We start from the raw sequence: 16,270 nt of genomic DNA, 5'->3' as shown, positions 1-16,270 counted from the left end.
TATTTTAGGAAAGATAAAGATTGCGGAGATTTGAGGAAAATACCAAATCTTTAAGAGATTGTAGAAACATATAAGATTCCCAATATTTGAAAAAATTACCACAGAAGAGACTGATTCGTTTACACTACTATTCATAAGGAAACTGGAGACAGTGAGACATGAGACAGCAAAGAGCAATACAAATCATTATGCAATCCTAATACACAGTAGAAGAAGCAAGCTCTTTGACATCTTCAACAACATGATCATAGTCCGTCTTAAGTTTCTCTTGAACTTTCTGGCTTAATTCTCCTTTGGCAGGCTTTGTTAGAATAAGAACGCAACATGTTGGCCGCTTCGTCTCTCCAGCAGTTGCAAGATCCTATAAGGTAAATGATGTAAAGATTTATAATCTCTTCAAAATTCTGAGAATCAATGCAGAAATCAAATGGGAAGCTTTTTACCTCCTTTGAGGGAACATCGACATAAGGAATGCCCGACTCCCCACACAAGATGGGAACATGAGTTATGACATCAATAGGAGATATATTCCAGACTCTGCTTACTACATGAAAACTTAGCTAACATATAGGAAAACTACATTTTTATTCTCTATATTACATGTTTGCTAAACTATGAGGAGATTCCTCCTAGAGCCGAGCAGCCAACTGGTTCGAAGTGTCTATAGTTGGTCCAGAACCTGAGCCTTGAGTCCGGTTATTAGAACACAAGTAGTTCAGTGACTGTAGCCAAGAGACTAAAGAAGGCTTGCGAATCACATCGTCTGATTCAGCCACTTGACCATACAGTTCACCAAGCACCATGTTCTGCTTTTCTTTTGGTAACACTATAATAAGCTGTGCTAATGACTTCATCAGATACGGCAACACCTGAACCAAAACAAAAGCAAGTTAATGTACAAAGACAAAGAGAACATTAACACATAAGCCATTTAAACTGGAGATGATGGAAACGAAACTTACTTGTATATCAACCAAAGAGACGAGTCTCAGAAGCAAGTCAAGAATCTGATTACCAGGATCAGACTTTCTTCCTTGGGACTCATCGGTGTTAAACGTTGAACCCTTCTCAACAAGGCTGTGGACAGAGTAAAATATAGCAGGACTTCCAGCAGGTAGATGCCGGGTCAAGGCTGCAACGCCTGAAGCCAAACCTTCAAATGGTGTGATCTCAGGATAACCCTGAACCATACACAATTAGTAATGAACAACAGAAAAAAAGAGCTACACTGCATCCAGTGTTAGGTACCTCCAAAGATCTTTCCATGTAATAGTAAACAAGGTCTTCTTTGAGTTGGTTTCTTTCGTCCTCTTCCGACTCCTTTGCCGAAGAGAGGAATGCTACAAACAAAGTATGAGATGCTCGTGCCACTTTCCTGTTAGGATGTCCAATATATCTATAACCACATGATTGTTAAGGAATCTTAAAGATCATAGCCATGGTTTAAACAAAACAGAGTAAAGGATACAAAAACATGGTTGATGCAACAACTCTCCTGAAGGCAGAAGCAGATAACCTTCCAATGCAAGTTGGGATCACTCGAAGATAAAACAGTATTCGAGATGTCTGCACATCATCTCTTGACCATTCATACTCTATCCTCTGCGTAAACAAGTCTGCAGACAAAAAAAGAAAGAAAAAGAGATCTCAAATCTTACTAATGTGATATTGAAACTGCAGAAACAAATTGATTTCTCAAACCTTTCGGATTCGTCAAGCTACCATAGGCAGGGATGGACTCTACAAATGAAACACAAGTTGCATCATTCTCCTGGACGCATGAGATCACCTCTCTAATTGTCTCCATGTATTCAGGTAAACGAATGTGTCTAAAATACTCTACACATGAGAACGAAACTAGTATCTTGACTGATGTCTCCATCTTTCTTTCTTCAGACACTATTGGATTCAGCCACTGTTTTGTGACAGCTAGCGCAAAGACCACAACCATGAGGAAAGATGATTCTGCGATCTTCTCTATGTCTCCAAGCAATGTATCTTCTACACCACGAAGCAGTAGAGCGATCTGACGGTGCTGTAAGTAGAGGTTTTGACAGAAGTCCCAAACCATATTCTCCACAATGTATTTGTTCTCTTCATTTGCTTTTGCGTATTGATTGCAGAAAGCTCCGGTTATGGCCCCTGATTCCTTGAAGAGAACACCAGAAAGATGCTCCCTCACCCAAATGAGTCTTGGTCCAATAGGATCTTTGCAAAACGATTCATATATATTGCCCAGAGGAAACACCTGAGTTAACAATGCAGAAGCGAGGCACAGAAGCAGAGGAGGAGAGGGAGAAACAGTCCCACATCGAGCCAATGCTATAGCAAAGCACTTCAACAGAAGATCATCTCTCTGAGTGGTTGAACCATTAGCAACTAAAAGTTGAGCTACAGCGTCTAAACGTTTTTCAGCTGAGTTTCTAAGTTTAGAAACAACCTCAAGATTCTGTGATCCTGCCGCGGAAGCTCTGAGTACTCCCGCTGCTGCCATCAAGACAGCAAAAAGAGTGTAGTTCCCCTTAGACCTCTCTAGTACCTCATTTGCAAAGAGAGACATCTTGTTTACATAATTAGACCTCAAGTAACCTGACACAACCCACTCGACCAAATGAAGAATCATCAGACCATGAGTGACACTACCATCTTTCAACCAAATGCAGCCAAACAAGGAATCCAATAGCCTGACGTAATGAACATCAGACGAAGAGGATAAACCATACCCGATCCCCGCAAGCACTACAGGAACAAGCTCTCCTCGAGATCCCACCAGTGATCCCTCTCCTTCCAAAAGCCTGCATAGCAACTCCAAGGTCAACACTTTCAACTCTCCCGACAGAGAATGCACACTCGCAAAAGCACCAGCCACCAGAACGCTCTGCGCTAACAACACCGGCTGCAGATTACTCCTACCATCATCAACAACAACACCACGAATAGCCTCAACCGCGGAACCAACAAGAGCCTGAGAGGGTCTAAAAGCTTTCCTAATCCACACATAGAGTAATCTCATAACAAGCGTACAAGACTCATACGGAAGAGAGACATCTTTTAAAGATAGTATAGCGATAAGAAGCTTTGCTTGGGGATCAGCGACGTGGATAGTGGACTCAGAGCTAACCAAAGCTCGTAAAGCTTGAAGGTAACGTGTATCGAACCTCTGGCTTTGAAGAGATTCACGAATCTCGGACCATGCTTGAATAATAGACCTAGCAGACGGTGCAGAGTTCTGCTTCACTAAAGTACTAGAGACACTGCTTCCACTCACAACTCTCAACCATTCTTCGAGAAACACGTTACTGTTAGCGTTTCTAGCCATCTTGATACAGCTAAATTCACTAAGATATATGATGTGGGTTTGATTCAGAATTGAAAACCCAGAAAGAAAAATCTTTGCTTTTGATGAACGGGGACGAATGAAATTCAACAAAATTGCATCAAATCAAGTGTTACCAATACGCAAGCAAGCCCAGTTACATAAGCGATAGGGTCGAACAAGAGCTTCAATTATCCGAAAAAAATGAAGCAAATTTTCTTGATTATCAGTGCGCTTAATCAAAAAATAACGATACTGAAGGGGCTTTTGCTACGCAGCGGGTTCAAACCGATGTACATATCTCTCTCTAGCTGAACGTTTCTCGCTCTATCTGTTCTGTTCTGTAATTTGGAAGAAGCTATTGGAAAAACCCAGTTAATCGTTCCTCAACACTGGTTTGTAGTTTGAGATAAAACGAATAATTGGAAAGCCGGAGATCGACCCGACCCGTATGGTTCGAAGTAAACCAGCTATGGGAAACCAAAACTAAAATATCGAAAACCAACAAAAATTTGAAGATATAAATTGTAAAATAATTAAATATTTAAATATTTATATATCAAACATTAAAATTATTCGAAAGTTTTTATCCAAAAAAACAAAATTTCTTTTCAAAAAATAAAAAGAAAATAAAATTACTCAACAAAAAAAAAACTAGCCAAATGTTATAAATATCTTAGCGATTCATATATCTATATTACTCAAAATGGACAAAACCCCAAAATTAAACTAAAGAAATTCTATATGATAGTGTTTTTTAAGATTTTGTACAAAATAATATTTAATAAAAAAATGACCAAAATAAGTTTTATTAAAGGGTAAATATGTATTTTTACTCTAAGTTTAACTAATCTAGACTTAGTGTTTAGAATCAATGGATGGTTTTGGAAATATGGTTTCAAATTTTAAAAAATAAAAAATAAATATCAAAAATTTAAAAATAAAAATGAGCTATTTTGATTATTTTTTATTGAAAGTTATTGTTTGTGACAAAAACTTAAAAATAACTATTGAGAAGAATTTCCCAAATAACTAAATCCAGACCAAATAACAACACTAATTTTGCCAAATGAGTAGTAAATGAGCGCATTTACTCCTTGTCTACCTTCCTTGGACTAGAACGAGACAACTTTACAGAAAATCTGGAAACGGTGAGTCCGTAACCAATTGAAGTCAATGCTTCACGTGGTCTTAAGTATCGATCTCCATATTCTTCTCAACGAGGCTAATTTATTTCCCCGTTAGTTAACTGCATTTATTAATTTACTGGATATTCAGGCACTCCTCTTATCGAAAGCATAATAGTTGTCTATTGGTTCTAACTACTAACTAGTATTAATAGCGATAATAAATGTGTACATACTAGTATAGACATTTATTTTATACAAACGTGTACATGCTCGTTTTGATCTAAACTATGATAATGATAGTATGTTTTATTAGTACAACCTAATCACAAATGCAATAAAAAGTTAAGACTAAAAAAACTAAATATCATCTTTTACAACGAAAGTTAAAACAAATACTTCACATGACAAAGAAGAATAAATAATTCAATACATATGCTCCCCAAAGAAATATTAGCAGCTTTTTATGGATTAAATTATGTGCAGTATATCCTTTTTAGTGTTTATATCAATTCGAAAGAAACAAATTAATTAAGAAAATTTAAGTAAAATATATATAAGAAGACAATCAGTGGTGCAAGGGGTTTGGACCAGATGGGACGAGCCGTTTCTCAACTCCATATCTTGGGTCGATCTCGGATCCTCCCAGCTGTGAAACATCTTGATGATCTTTTCGGCGAAGGTCCTTCATGAACGGTGTGAAGTCAAACTTACTTACCACAAAAGCTCTTCTTCCTGGTCGCAGCGAGCTAATAACCGGAGATGGAAAAGGCTTTATGGAGGACATGGAGTTGAGCCTAACAAAGAAACCTTCAGAGACCAACAGGAGAAGAAGAGAGATACATAGAAGAAGCCCTATGACGTGGGAGACTCTACTCGTGGCCATGGAGATTAATTAACGATCATATGACCATCAAAGATAATATAGGAAATAATATTGTGTTAACACATATATATAGGTATAGAGATAGAGAACCTATGAATTGGAGACAGCGTTTTCCAACTCAGAAACTTCCTTTGCGTTCAAGGAAGAAGAGAGGTTCATTAAATTTGACGTTCCTAATAAAGTCAAACCTCTCATCATAATATTAGTTTATTGGAATTTTCCTTTCCTCTTCTATGGAAAATATACAAAATTAACATATATTATATGCATAAATATCAGATAATAGAAAATTCGCTATTTTATATTTGTATTTGTACTCTCATCAGTTTTATCATTTTAAGGTGGTCAGTATGTCAAAAATACAATAAATTAATAGAAATTTTGTATAGAACTGACTATATATTTTTAAGTATACTTTTTTTTTGAACATTATTTTTAAGTATACTTTCTTTCTTTTTTTGTTAAAAGGTTTTACTTTTAAGTATACAATTCACAAAATATGTTACTACATCTGAATTCGAAATATTATATAAGATATAATGGTTGTTCCAAGCTATATAATGTTTTTTTTAGAACAGCTATATAATGTTATAGTCTCGAATTTGTATGGTAGCAACGAAAGAGAGTTTATAATGATAACTATTTTAGTCAACAACGTACAATTAATTTATATCAAATTTGAATTTTTTTTTTTTTTTTTTTGGTCTAAATGTTAAGAGAAATTAGGACGGTAATATATCAACATCGCTAACACACAAACCACTATACACGACTCGACTATCGACGTATGTGTACATAAAATAGTTAATATTCCATATTATTAGGCGGTACACAAGTACCAAAATGATTAGTTCAATACTAGTTCTATTCAGCATGGGTTGACATCACCAGGTAACTTACACCGTCAGAAGACTAATCTTTGACATCTGGAAAATTTTAAAATTGTACAAGGGTGGGTAGACTTTTGTAGGAGGCAAGAGCCATTGTATTGGTTTTTTAATTTATTTGAATCTTAAGTATTAGATTAACAAAAAAGATTAGATTAAGCGTACAAAACTGAAAGACCAAAGGAACTGGCTAGAAGAGTAGACCATATTGGCCGACATTTCATATGTCTAATATTAAAGAGTAATCATTTCACTAGGACCTCATGAATTGGGAGTTGACCTGTTAAATACATGTACTCTGGAGGTTTTCCAAAATAAAATAAAAACTAAAGAAATGAACTAATACATAGAGATATTTTACATTTTGAAACACTCGCATAAACATATTGCATATCCAATTTTTTTTTTGTAGTTATATGAAATACCATGACTAAAAATGGTTATCATCTATAAAAAGGTGACTACCGTAGTTCAAAGGGTATTTTTACTCTATATCAACTGAACTGAAGCCATTCAAATTCAACTGATAGAATGGTTTCAAAAACCGATAATTTATTCTTATGTAGCTACAATTTTGAAAATCAAAAGCCTTTAAACCTACTTATCAAACCTTTTATCTTATAAACTGAAAACGCCAATCTAAACCTTTTATTTCTCTTTCTGAAAACGAATATTCAGGCTCAGTTTAAATATATGTTGAAGCCCATGAAATCATATTCACATCCAGGAATAAGATTAGTCAATTATAAAGTTAGATGCGAATATTTATTAATTTTAAAACTCAGAGGAGCTTTCGATAAATTAGAGAAACTAACCCACCAATAAGCGCTGTACATATATAAGAAACAACAAGGTTGCTCTCTCTCCGGCTAACGTCTCGACGGAAAAAAAAAAAAACATGGCCAAGGCTCGTAAGCCGAAGAACGACGAAGCTCCCGGCGCGAAGCCGTCGGAGAACAGCGGAGCTAAAGTTCTCCACCAGAAGCTCTGCCTCTCCATCGACTTCAAAAAACGCCGAATCCACGGGTACGTTTCCCTCCCTCTCTCGCCTTCTGATTCTCCACCACAGAACCGAGCTCGTGAACGCGATTCGGTAGCTGCTTAATGCAATTCGCGATGATTAAACCCTAATTAGAGGACGAATTTGATTTTTCGCATCGTTTCTTGTAGCTACACGGAGTTAGAAGTGAGCGTGCCTGATATAGGGATTGTGGGACTACACGCGGAGAACTTGGTGATAGAGAGTGTGTTGGTGGATGGGGAGCCTACTGTGTTTGAGTATTATCCTCACCATGGGAACGCTGAGCCTGAGAGTAACTGGAGCTCGGTCTCAGACCCTGCTTCAGCTGCTGATGCTGCGGCTATGGATTATGTAGGGGTTCTTAAGAAGGAAGACACAGCGAATTTGCTGATCAACTGTTGCAAGCCTTCCTCTAAGGATTTATCTGAGCAGCTGGATAACGTGGCTTTGGAAAATGGTTCACAGTCCTCCGGGGAGGCTAAACAGGTTCGTATGAATTACATATCTGAAACCGATGGTTGTTTGACTACTACACTTTAGGTAGTTAGATATTGTATTCACCTTTATTGTGTTTGTTGACCAAAGATAACACATACCGTGCTATCCTTTATCGCACTTGATCATTGCTAAATTAGGATTTACCATATTGGTAGGAGACACGGAAACACTAATGCAATTGACATTGTAGCTATGAATGGTTTAATTCCTGATTCATATGTTCTGCTATGGGTTTCCAGTGAGAGGTTTCTTTCCTTTGGTTAACTGTCAATGTATGCTTCATCTAATGCAGAATGTTAAGTTGATTCGGATTAATTACTGGATAGAGAAAACGGAGTCTGGAATTCATTTTGATGAGAACATCGTACATACTGATAACCAAATGAGACGTGCCCGCTGCTGGTTTCCTTGCAAAGACGATGAGTATAATCGCTGCAGGTATTCATTTTAAAGACTTAACTCTGTCCTTGTCTCTTGAGAATACGAGTGGGTATATCTACTTGTTTACCCTTTTTTCATGTGTTATATTTTGGTGGATGCAGTTTCAATTTGGAATTCACTGTTCCACACAACTATGTAGCTGTCAGTGTTGGGAAATTACTTTACCAGGTAAACTGCTATTTCTTTAATAGGTAAAGGGAGTAGAGGAATTACGAGATTCTCTGTGCAAGACAGAATCCATTATAGATTCCTGAATATACTTATTGAATGAAAAAACTTAGAAGAAAGCGGTGTTCGCACGACTTATATACGTTATCATAAAAATGTGTGCTCAAATTTGGCTTACATGCCTATACTCAATCTTATCATTTGCTTTTCCAAGAAGCTGGTGAGGGTGTTTTGCTTAAAACTTCACATTTTCAGGTTATGAGCAAAGAAGATACTGCCCAAAAAACGTATGTTTACGAACTAGCCATTCCTATTGCTCCGCGGTGGGTGTCTTTAGTGGCGGGAGCACTGGAAGTCCTTCCAGATCAAACCAACTTTCTCATATCCAACTTGTGTTTGCCACATGATCTCTCGAGGCTTCGTAACACAATGGAGTTTTTCCATGAAGCTTACAGGTCAGTAGATTTGTATCCTGGCGACTTGTTGTAGTGAAACTGAATCTAAATGTTTTTCTCTTTCTACTGGACGATCAACTTCTGCAGCTACTATGAAGATTATTTAAGTGCGAAATTTCCATTTGGATTCTACAAGCAAGTCTTTTTACCTCCTGAAATCGTTGTTTGCTCTTCGACTTTGGGAGCTTCCTTGAGTGTATTTAGCTCGCACGTGCTATATGATGAGAGGGTTATTGATCAGGTATTGGATCCTCGTAATTTAGCTTGTGGTTAGATGTACGTTCTACTGTATATATGCCAATATTATAATAAAAGCCACATCAGAATATAATTGGCATGGTACTTTTTTTGTTACAAAGCACGTATTTGAGCAAGTTTATATTTCTGCATCATCCATTCTGAATGTGCAATTTGAATTTCTCTGTTACTTGCATTTTATTAGAACATAGCTTCTAGTGTAGAAGGTTTCTCTTATATTTGTTGTACTGGAAGTGTTTTTTCTTTAGCTTTTGTCATCTTATTAGTCCCTTTATGCACGAATCTGATTGAGCTTCAATTGTCTTTGCAGATAATAGATACACGTATTAAACTTGCTTCTGCCTTAGCAAAGCAGTGGTTTGGATTTTATATTGTTCCTGAGTCACCAAATGATGGTAGGCTTGTGGCATTTTTCGACACTTTCTTTGTGTTGTTATATCAGCTTCTTCTGAAAGCATAATCTTGTGATTGATTATTATCCATGTTGTTATAACAGATTGGCTCCTCGATGGCCTTGCTGGTTTCTTGACGGATATGTTTATCAAGCAGTTCTTGGGAAATAATGAAGCTCGATACCGGAGATACAAGGTTTAGCTTACTACTCAAGCTATTCTTCCCTAGATGCCTCTGTAGCCACTTTTGAACAAAACCACTAATCTCTTATCTGGACCTCTCATAATTTTTTATGCAAATGCAGGCAAATTCTGCGGTCTGTAAAGCTGATGATAGTGGTGCGATGTGCTTGAGCGCATCTTCTTCTTGCAAAGATCTATTTGGAACTCATTCTATCGGGATGCATGGGAAGATACGATCATGGAAATCAGTAAGTAATCTTTTCTTTTTTTGTTTATTATTCCCTGCTCTAAAATTTGTGTGGGCGTGTATGAGTTGGTGGGATAAGTTTTCATGATCTTGCATGTGTTTGTATGCTATGGAGGATAATTCGTCACTGACTTAATTTTGAAGGGAGCAGTCCTTCAGATGTTGGAGAAGCAAATGGGCTCGGAATCCTTTCGCAAAGTATGGACATGGTTTAATCTTTTTTCAGGCAAATACCTTTGTTAGGGTTACTTGCCTACGTGATTAATAAATCTTCTTTTTCTCTATGATTTACAGATTTTACAGAAAATTATATCTCGAGCCAAAGATCCATCTAATGCTATACGGTCCCTTAGCACGAAGGAGGTAACATGACTATTTATCCAGACAAGCTATGTTTGTATGTTACAAGTTAGGTTAGGAAACTTTTAGTTAGTAAAAAAAAGATAGAAGTATAAAGCATTTTGAACTGTCACTGTAAAGTAAATCTGCAAATATACTCGTGCTATGTGCGGTTCTAAGCTAATCATCTAGTGCTATCTAAGAACACACTAAAAGGGATGAACGAATTCATAGACTTCCTCTCCGGGAGCTTTGCTTAACTATATATTTTCTTGCTCCTGGAACATATTCTTCTTCTTTTTTTATTGAAATGGATCTGTCTCTCAGCTGTGACTTGGTATCCTGCTCAATTAAGTCGCATATATGGCACTCAACCAGAACTTGATATGTCCTTTTAACTGTATAACTTGGTTCAGCAACTCATAAGTAATAAGTATGCTAATAGACGACATCTCCTCGATTTCTTTTTTATCTCTCTTCTCGGTTCACTGATTATCTTTCAGCACGGATACTCTTTACTCAGTTTCTAATTTGTGTGTCTCTCTACCACTTTTGAGCTGCAGTTCCGGCAATTTTCTAATAAGATTGGAAATCTTGAGCGTCCATTTCTTAAAGAATTTTTTCAGCGATGGGTTGCATCTTGTGGTTGTCCCGTGCTAAGGTATTTTTTTTGGTATTATGTTTCTTCTCAACTTAATTCTTTGGGTAACTGGATCTTCGTTAAATCTTATCTCAAACTTTTTTACTTGGTGCTTTAATATACCAGGATTGGTTTGTCCTACAACAAAAGGAAAAACATTGTTGAAATGGCTGCCCTGCGTGAATGTACGGCTTCGCTGGATGCAAGACTATCAGTTGGCGCTACTGATTCCGAAAATCGAGATGTGGATGTTGGCTGGCCCGGTATCATGAGCATAAGGGTTTATGAACTTGATGGAATGTCCGATCATCCAAAGTTGCCTATGGCTGGAGACAGATGGCAGCTACTGGAATTACCATGTCATTCTAAACTTGCTGCTAAACGCTATCAAAAACCAAAGAAGGGAGGGAAACCTGATGGTACTGACGAGAATGTTGATGCTGTAGCACCTTTAGACAATAAAACGAGGTGGGTTGCTATGATACACTATTATCTGCATTCCTGGTGTATTTACATCCCTTTGACCAACACAAGAAAATAAACTGAGAGATTGAATCTTTCTCTGTAGCATCGAATCTCCCTTGGCTTGGATTAAAGCTGACCCTGAGATGGAATATATTGCTGAGGTTCACCTTCACCAGCCGCTACAAATGTGGGTAAGAGATCTGCTCGGACATTTCTTGAACATCTGTTGTGTACATCACGGTTGACTTTGGCTCCACTTTCTGCATGGTTCATTCATGAAAAGAAAGCTCAATATTGTATTACTGGGTCCTTCTGTCTTTGTGTGTGTGACTGTAAATTGTAGCCATCTGAAGGTCCATCACTTATTGTTGAACATCTGTGACTGTGGATCAGGTCAATCAATTAGAGAAGGATGGAGATGTTGTTGGTCAGGCACAAGCAATTGCGTCACTGGAAGCTTTAAAACAGCACTCATTTTCCGTTGTGAATGCACTCAATAATATTCTCACAGATTCCAAGGTTTTGTCCGTTTCTTATGCACTTGTTTCTAAAACCAGCTTGAAGATGAAGTTCATTACTCCAAGAAAGTATTGTGACATGTAGGTCTTCTGGAGAATACGGATTGGGGCAGCTTTTGCATTGGCTAAAACGGCATCAGAGGTACGATCTAAATGGTTTTTATCTGATTTCAAGTGTCTAGAGGTATGACAGTCAAATTTTGAACTTGTTGATGTAGAAAGCTACTTTGAGATTGTGAAAAGTGTATATCATGAAGAATAGATTGCTATCACGATTTCTATGTTTACAGTTTTATCTGTTTCTCTTTTAAAATTCTCATGAGTCTGTATGTCTCCGTTTCAACTGCACAGCATGCCATCTTTCAAACTATTTTTGTGAACTGCATCTTCTAGTCACCTGCTACTTTCTGTGTCCTTTGAAACAAGTCTTGCTGCAATGATTGATTTAGGCTCATTTATATTTCTAGCAGGAGAATGACTGGGCGGGTTTGCAACATCTGATAAAATTTTATAAAAGTAGAAGATTTGATGCAGAGATCGGACTCCCCAAGTGAGATTGGGCTTTATAATATTTGGACTTCTCTTTGTTAACCAGTAGAAGAGTTCTCATAAAACTTATTATTTCCTTTCAGGCCGAACGATTTTCGTGATTTCCCAGAATATTTTGTGCTTGAGGTAATGAATTGAGGTAGGGTATGAGCTTGATTTGATGTCACTCGTTGAACTCGGCTGTTAGCGGGATATGCTATTATATAACATTTTGATATGACAGAAACTGTTACTGCTCTTGCTTAGTATAGAAATTGGGTACTTCCTGAAAAATATTAGTATTAGGCCTGGGACGTCTTGATAGGATCTCCTTAGTCTTTTTATTATTTTGTTGCAGTATTATTAGCATATTCTCTCTTCAAATGTACTTATCTAAACTTATTTTCATTGCTACGTCTTAGGCTATTCCACATACCATTGCAATGGTTAGGGGTGCTGATGGGAAAAGCCCACGAGAAGCGGTTGAATTTATCTTACAGCTACTAAAGGTATATACATCTTCATAGTTTGATTCTACATGGAGTACGATAACTAAGGGTAAAGTTTGAGCCTTCAAGTAAAAGCTGTGCTATTCTAGTCTATTTGATCATACTTCTGATTTCGCCATTTTTTCCTTTTCCATTTTTGTAGTACAATGACAACAGTGGAAATCCTTATTCTGATGTATTCTGGCTTGCTGTGCTTGTTCAGTCAATTGGTGATCTTGAATTCGGTCAACAGGTGTGTGTGATTGTTATCTTGAAAAGGCTACTCTACAATTTACCTGCAGTAGTATATTAACTGTAGTGTTTATGGAGCTTTATTGGTTCATATAACTTTATGGATGTCTCATACTTTTATTATCCGGAAAGACTTGGTCTTGGAGGATGACAGAGGTTATGAAAAAAACTGAATCACCAGTTCATTGAGTTCGTCTGCAAAGATGTCAATTCAGAACTTTAATATGTTATCGTTATACATGTTTTGCTTGCTCAGTACTTCTTGTTCCTTTGTTTCTCTGGCAGAGTCTAACGTTTTTGGCCCCTCTTCTGAAGCGCATTGACAGACTCTTGCAGTTTGACAGGTAACATCTCGTTTAATGTTTATGATTTGATAGATTTTAACAGATTGAGTTACTTAGAGCATGTTTGTACTAGGCTGATGCCAAGCTACAGTGGCGTTTTGACAATCAGCTGCATCCGAACGGTGGCACAGACTGCTCTTAAGCTTTCTGACTCCATCAGTTTCGTAAGTTTTTTCCTTACACTTTTTTCTCCAAGTGATTTATATAACATAGATACCATCGTTGTTAAAGGTTGCTTACTGACTTCAGGAATACATCTGTAAACTTTTGGAACCTTTCCGTAAACCAGATACTATATTGCAAGTACGCATAGAAGCAAGTAGGGCACTACTTGACATCGAGTATGAATCCAAAGGCATAAGCTCTGCACTCTCGTTGTTTATGAAATACGTGGTAGAAGAGTCATCTTTAAGAGGTTGGTTATATTCTCTTGCTCAAACATAGCAGCGTGCTGGTTCCAGTAGGGTTTTCCGTTTTATATACTTGCTGCTTGGTTACAGGCCAGGTTAAATTGTGCGTACACACAATGCGGTTATGTCAAATAGCAGTTGGATGTGACTCAGATGATTGTGTTGACACTGTTAGTCTTCTGGATTTGCTGCATCTTTTCAAGAGCCATGTAGTCTTCAACAATGAATTTCTTCGTCACCACTTGTTCTGCATTTTTCAAATCCTCGCTGGAAGGTCTGTGTCCTTTAACATTCATTCCTGCCAGATTATTTTAATACTTGTTTACATGTCGTGCATTTGTTTCCATATTCATTACGGTAGCGTCTAAGTTTTTATAGCTCGGTCGTTCTTGAGCTAAAGAGTTTTATTTACGGAAGAGGCGCCCAGTGAGTAGTTTTTCCCACTTATGACAATTAGTGCGGAGTCATATAGATTATTTAACAAATTCTCTCATGCTATGAAATTTTTTTATCTGATAGATCCTGTCTGGGTACTTTTGCTTCTTTAAGTGAACCTTGTTTGGAATTTTTCTGTCTTCTGTTTATCACCATATTTGACATTCTGAAAATAATATATTATCTCATTTTCAGACCCCCAACGTTGTTTGGAGTGCCCAAAGAAAAACCTTTGCAACTTGTTGATGTGGAGGCCTGCATTGAGCCGCAGAATGTATTTTCAGTTCCAGGAGCAGAGCCAGGGGAGCCTTCACTTTTGGCACTTGAAAATGCCAATGGAAAATCGCTGGATGTTGCTCCTTTTGGTGCTCCGGCAAGATCAGAGGAAATGTTCATGCCTACTGCTCCTGAGATGAAGTTTTCAGAACCTGTTGCAGCATCACTTCATGAAACAGAGCACCTTGAACCTCACATGGAAGATCAAAACCAACCTTTGCATGAAAATCCCATTGTTCACGAGATTCCATCTGATGGTGAAGCTCCAACGGAAGAATTAGCTAAAACGGAAGCAAATCTTCCAACAAATGAACCACAAAAAGAACCTGATGTAGTGCCTGTTGCTCAAGAGATGAAGACTGTTATACGGATCAAGGTCAGACCATCTGGTGCAACCAGCAGAGCCGAAGGATCAGCACGAACGGTGGAAAGATCGCAAGGGATTGTGGTACGCCGTGATATAGAACGAAGACAAACTAGTTCAGCTTCTGTAGACGCTCCACAGAGAATCTCAGCTGATGCTCACATGGAGGAAGTAAACTCGTGTCATGATGTTGGATCTCGCATGACCGCAAGTATAGGCAGTGTAAAATTACCAACCGAAGGTGATGCTTCTGGGAAAGAACTGCAGTGCACTGCTGAATCTGGCAAAACTTCCACAAGCCAGAAAGCAGATAATGATAACCAAGAAGTCGCAGCACCGGGCTTGTTGCCACAAGACAATAACATGGGAAACGAGGCGCAGCAGAAATACGGTAGCCTTCAGACACTCTCGGTTGGTAAAGAAAGCGAAAAGAAGAAAGACAAGGAAAAGAAGAAAGAGAAGAAGAGAAAAAGAGAAGACCCGGTGTATCTAGAAAAGAAACGGTTAAAGAAAGAGAAGAAACAAAAGGAGAAAGAAATGTCAAAGCTTTTGACCAGCTCGTCTGATCCAGCTACAATAAAGATAGAGACAATCCCGGAGGCTAAACCAGAGGGACTAAGTGATAAACCAAAGGCTGAGCCATCAGCAGCACCAGCAGAAGCTCGTCCCTCGACCAAGATACGAATCAAGCTGAAAAGCAAAGCGTTCAACAATCCCTAAGGGTTCACTGATTCGAGCCAGGTCTTTTTTTTTCAAATCCAAATCTGCCACTCGTTTGTCACTGTGGTGGGTCTTTGTTATCTGATTAATGCATAGTTTCGATGTGTGTGGCTTGTAAGTGATAAGCTTTGTTGTTGCAAAGTGTGATATGTCAAAATGTGAACTAGTAACTTCAATGAGTAGTCGATGACTTGTTTACAAGTATTTTTAACGAGGTTTTGGATTAACAAACTGGAATTTTTGACTTTGTTGCGCTATACACTCAAATAAAGCCACTTGGTCCCATTAGTAATTAAATTAAATGGGCACTTGTCTCAAATATAACGTTAGTTCATGAAACTCACGTGGAGAGCCTCTCTACTCTGGACCAAAGCGCTCATTTAAGAATTATCCATTATTTTGAGTGTGAGATTATATTATTACAAAAAGTAGATATTTTGGTTGTTGTTAGGCAATTTGTAGATATTTTATGTGAAAAGACAAAATTAAAAAAATTGAGCAGCAACCGAACTCCACCCAAAATAAAAAACAGTTTAACAATATTTGTGAGCTGAATTACAAACTTGTAGTATATGATGACGTGTATCTATATTTCTGATGCTAACGCGTTCC

General features: G+C 37.7%; 3 protein-coding genes across 4 annotated transcripts; 1 reads left to right on the top strand and 2 right to left on the bottom strand.

Moving 5' to 3' along the window:
- Nucleotides 1-29: 29 nt before the first annotated feature.
- Nucleotides 30-3,737, bottom strand: LOC106416299. Its single transcript, XM_048736222.1, has 6 exons — nt 1,702-3,737; nt 1,469-1,616; nt 1,249-1,396; nt 963-1,181; nt 444-869; nt 30-361 (listed from the first exon to the last, which is right to left on the bottom strand). The coding sequence occupies exons 1-5, from the start codon at nt 3,317-3,319 to the stop codon at nt 630-632; spliced, it is 2,373 nt and encodes a 790-aa protein (XP_048592179.1). The 5' UTR covers nt 3,320-3,737; the 3' UTR covers nt 30-361; nt 444-629.
- Nucleotides 3,738-4,354: 617 nt separating this feature from the next.
- On the bottom strand, nt 4,355-5,791 carry LOC106354318 (CLAVATA3/ESR (CLE)-related protein 13-like). Its single transcript, XM_048736221.1, has one exon. The coding sequence runs from the start codon at nt 5,327-5,329 to the stop codon at nt 5,012-5,014; it is 318 nt and encodes a 105-aa protein (XP_048592178.1). The 5' UTR covers nt 5,330-5,791; the 3' UTR covers nt 4,355-5,011.
- Nucleotides 5,792-7,000: 1,209 nt separating this feature from the next.
- On the top strand, nt 7,001-15,862 carry LOC106354316 (transcription initiation factor TFIID subunit 2). 2 transcript variants are annotated; one of them, XM_013794228.3, is made up of 25 exons: nt 7,001-7,242; nt 7,387-7,723; nt 8,028-8,173; nt 8,278-8,344; nt 8,600-8,799; nt 8,887-9,040; nt 9,368-9,452; nt 9,554-9,645; nt 9,755-9,880; nt 10,024-10,077; nt 10,174-10,242; nt 10,782-10,879; nt 10,985-11,326; nt 11,427-11,514; nt 11,717-11,842; nt 11,927-11,983; nt 12,312-12,391; nt 12,474-12,516; nt 12,792-12,878; nt 13,021-13,110; nt 13,395-13,453; nt 13,527-13,617; nt 13,703-13,868; nt 13,954-14,137; nt 14,494-15,862. In XM_013794228.3, exons 1-25 carry the CDS (start codon nt 7,115-7,117, stop codon nt 15,656-15,658), a joined length of 4,134 nt encoding a protein of 1,377 aa, XP_013649682.2. In that variant the 5' UTR covers nt 7,001-7,114; the 3' UTR covers nt 15,659-15,862. The 2 variants fall into 2 exon arrangements, with proteins under 2 accessions (XP_013649682.2, XP_013649680.2); XM_013794226.3 differs by having other exon boundaries at nt 12,309-12,391.
- Nucleotides 15,863-16,270: the final 408 nt, after the last annotated feature.

This window comes from Brassica napus, chromosome A7 (genome assembly GCF_020379485.1).
Source record: "Brassica napus cultivar Da-Ae chromosome A7, Da-Ae, whole genome shotgun sequence".
Classification (NCBI taxonomy): Eukaryota; Viridiplantae; Streptophyta; class Magnoliopsida; order Brassicales; family Brassicaceae; genus Brassica; species Brassica napus.
The sequence above is the reverse complement of the archived record's forward strand: the minus strand, read 5'-3'. Positions and strand labels throughout refer to the sequence as shown.

Bases quoted from the DNA above. Each gene is read 5' to 3' on its own strand.
- LOC106354318 (XM_048736221.1), bottom strand. From the start codon at position 5,329: ATGGCCACGAGTAGAGTCTCCCACGTCATAGGGCTTCTTCTATGTATC.
- LOC106416299 (XM_048736222.1), bottom strand. From the start codon at position 3,319: ATGGCTAGAAACGCTAACAGTAACGTGTTTCTCGAAGAATGGTTGAGA. The intron at 1,617-1,701 runs GTTTGAGAAATC...TTTTGTCTGCAG, and splicing joins TAGCTTGACGAATCCGAAAG to ACTTGTTTACGCAGAGGATA. The intron at 1,182-1,248 runs GTACCTAACACT...TGTATGGTTCAG, and splicing joins ACATGGAAAGATCTTTGGAG to GGTTATCCTGAGATCACACC.
- LOC106354316 (XM_013794226.3), top strand. From the start codon at position 7,115: ATGGCCAAGGCTCGTAAGCCGAAGAACGACGAAGCTCCCGGCGCGAAG. The intron at 8,174-8,277 runs GTATTCATTTTA...TGGTGGATGCAG, and splicing joins GATGAGTATAATCGCTGCAG to TTTCAATTTGGAATTCACTG. The intron at 14,138-14,493 runs GTCTGTGTCCTT...TCTCATTTTCAG, and splicing joins TTTCAAATCCTCGCTGGAAG to ACCCCCAACGTTGTTTGGAG.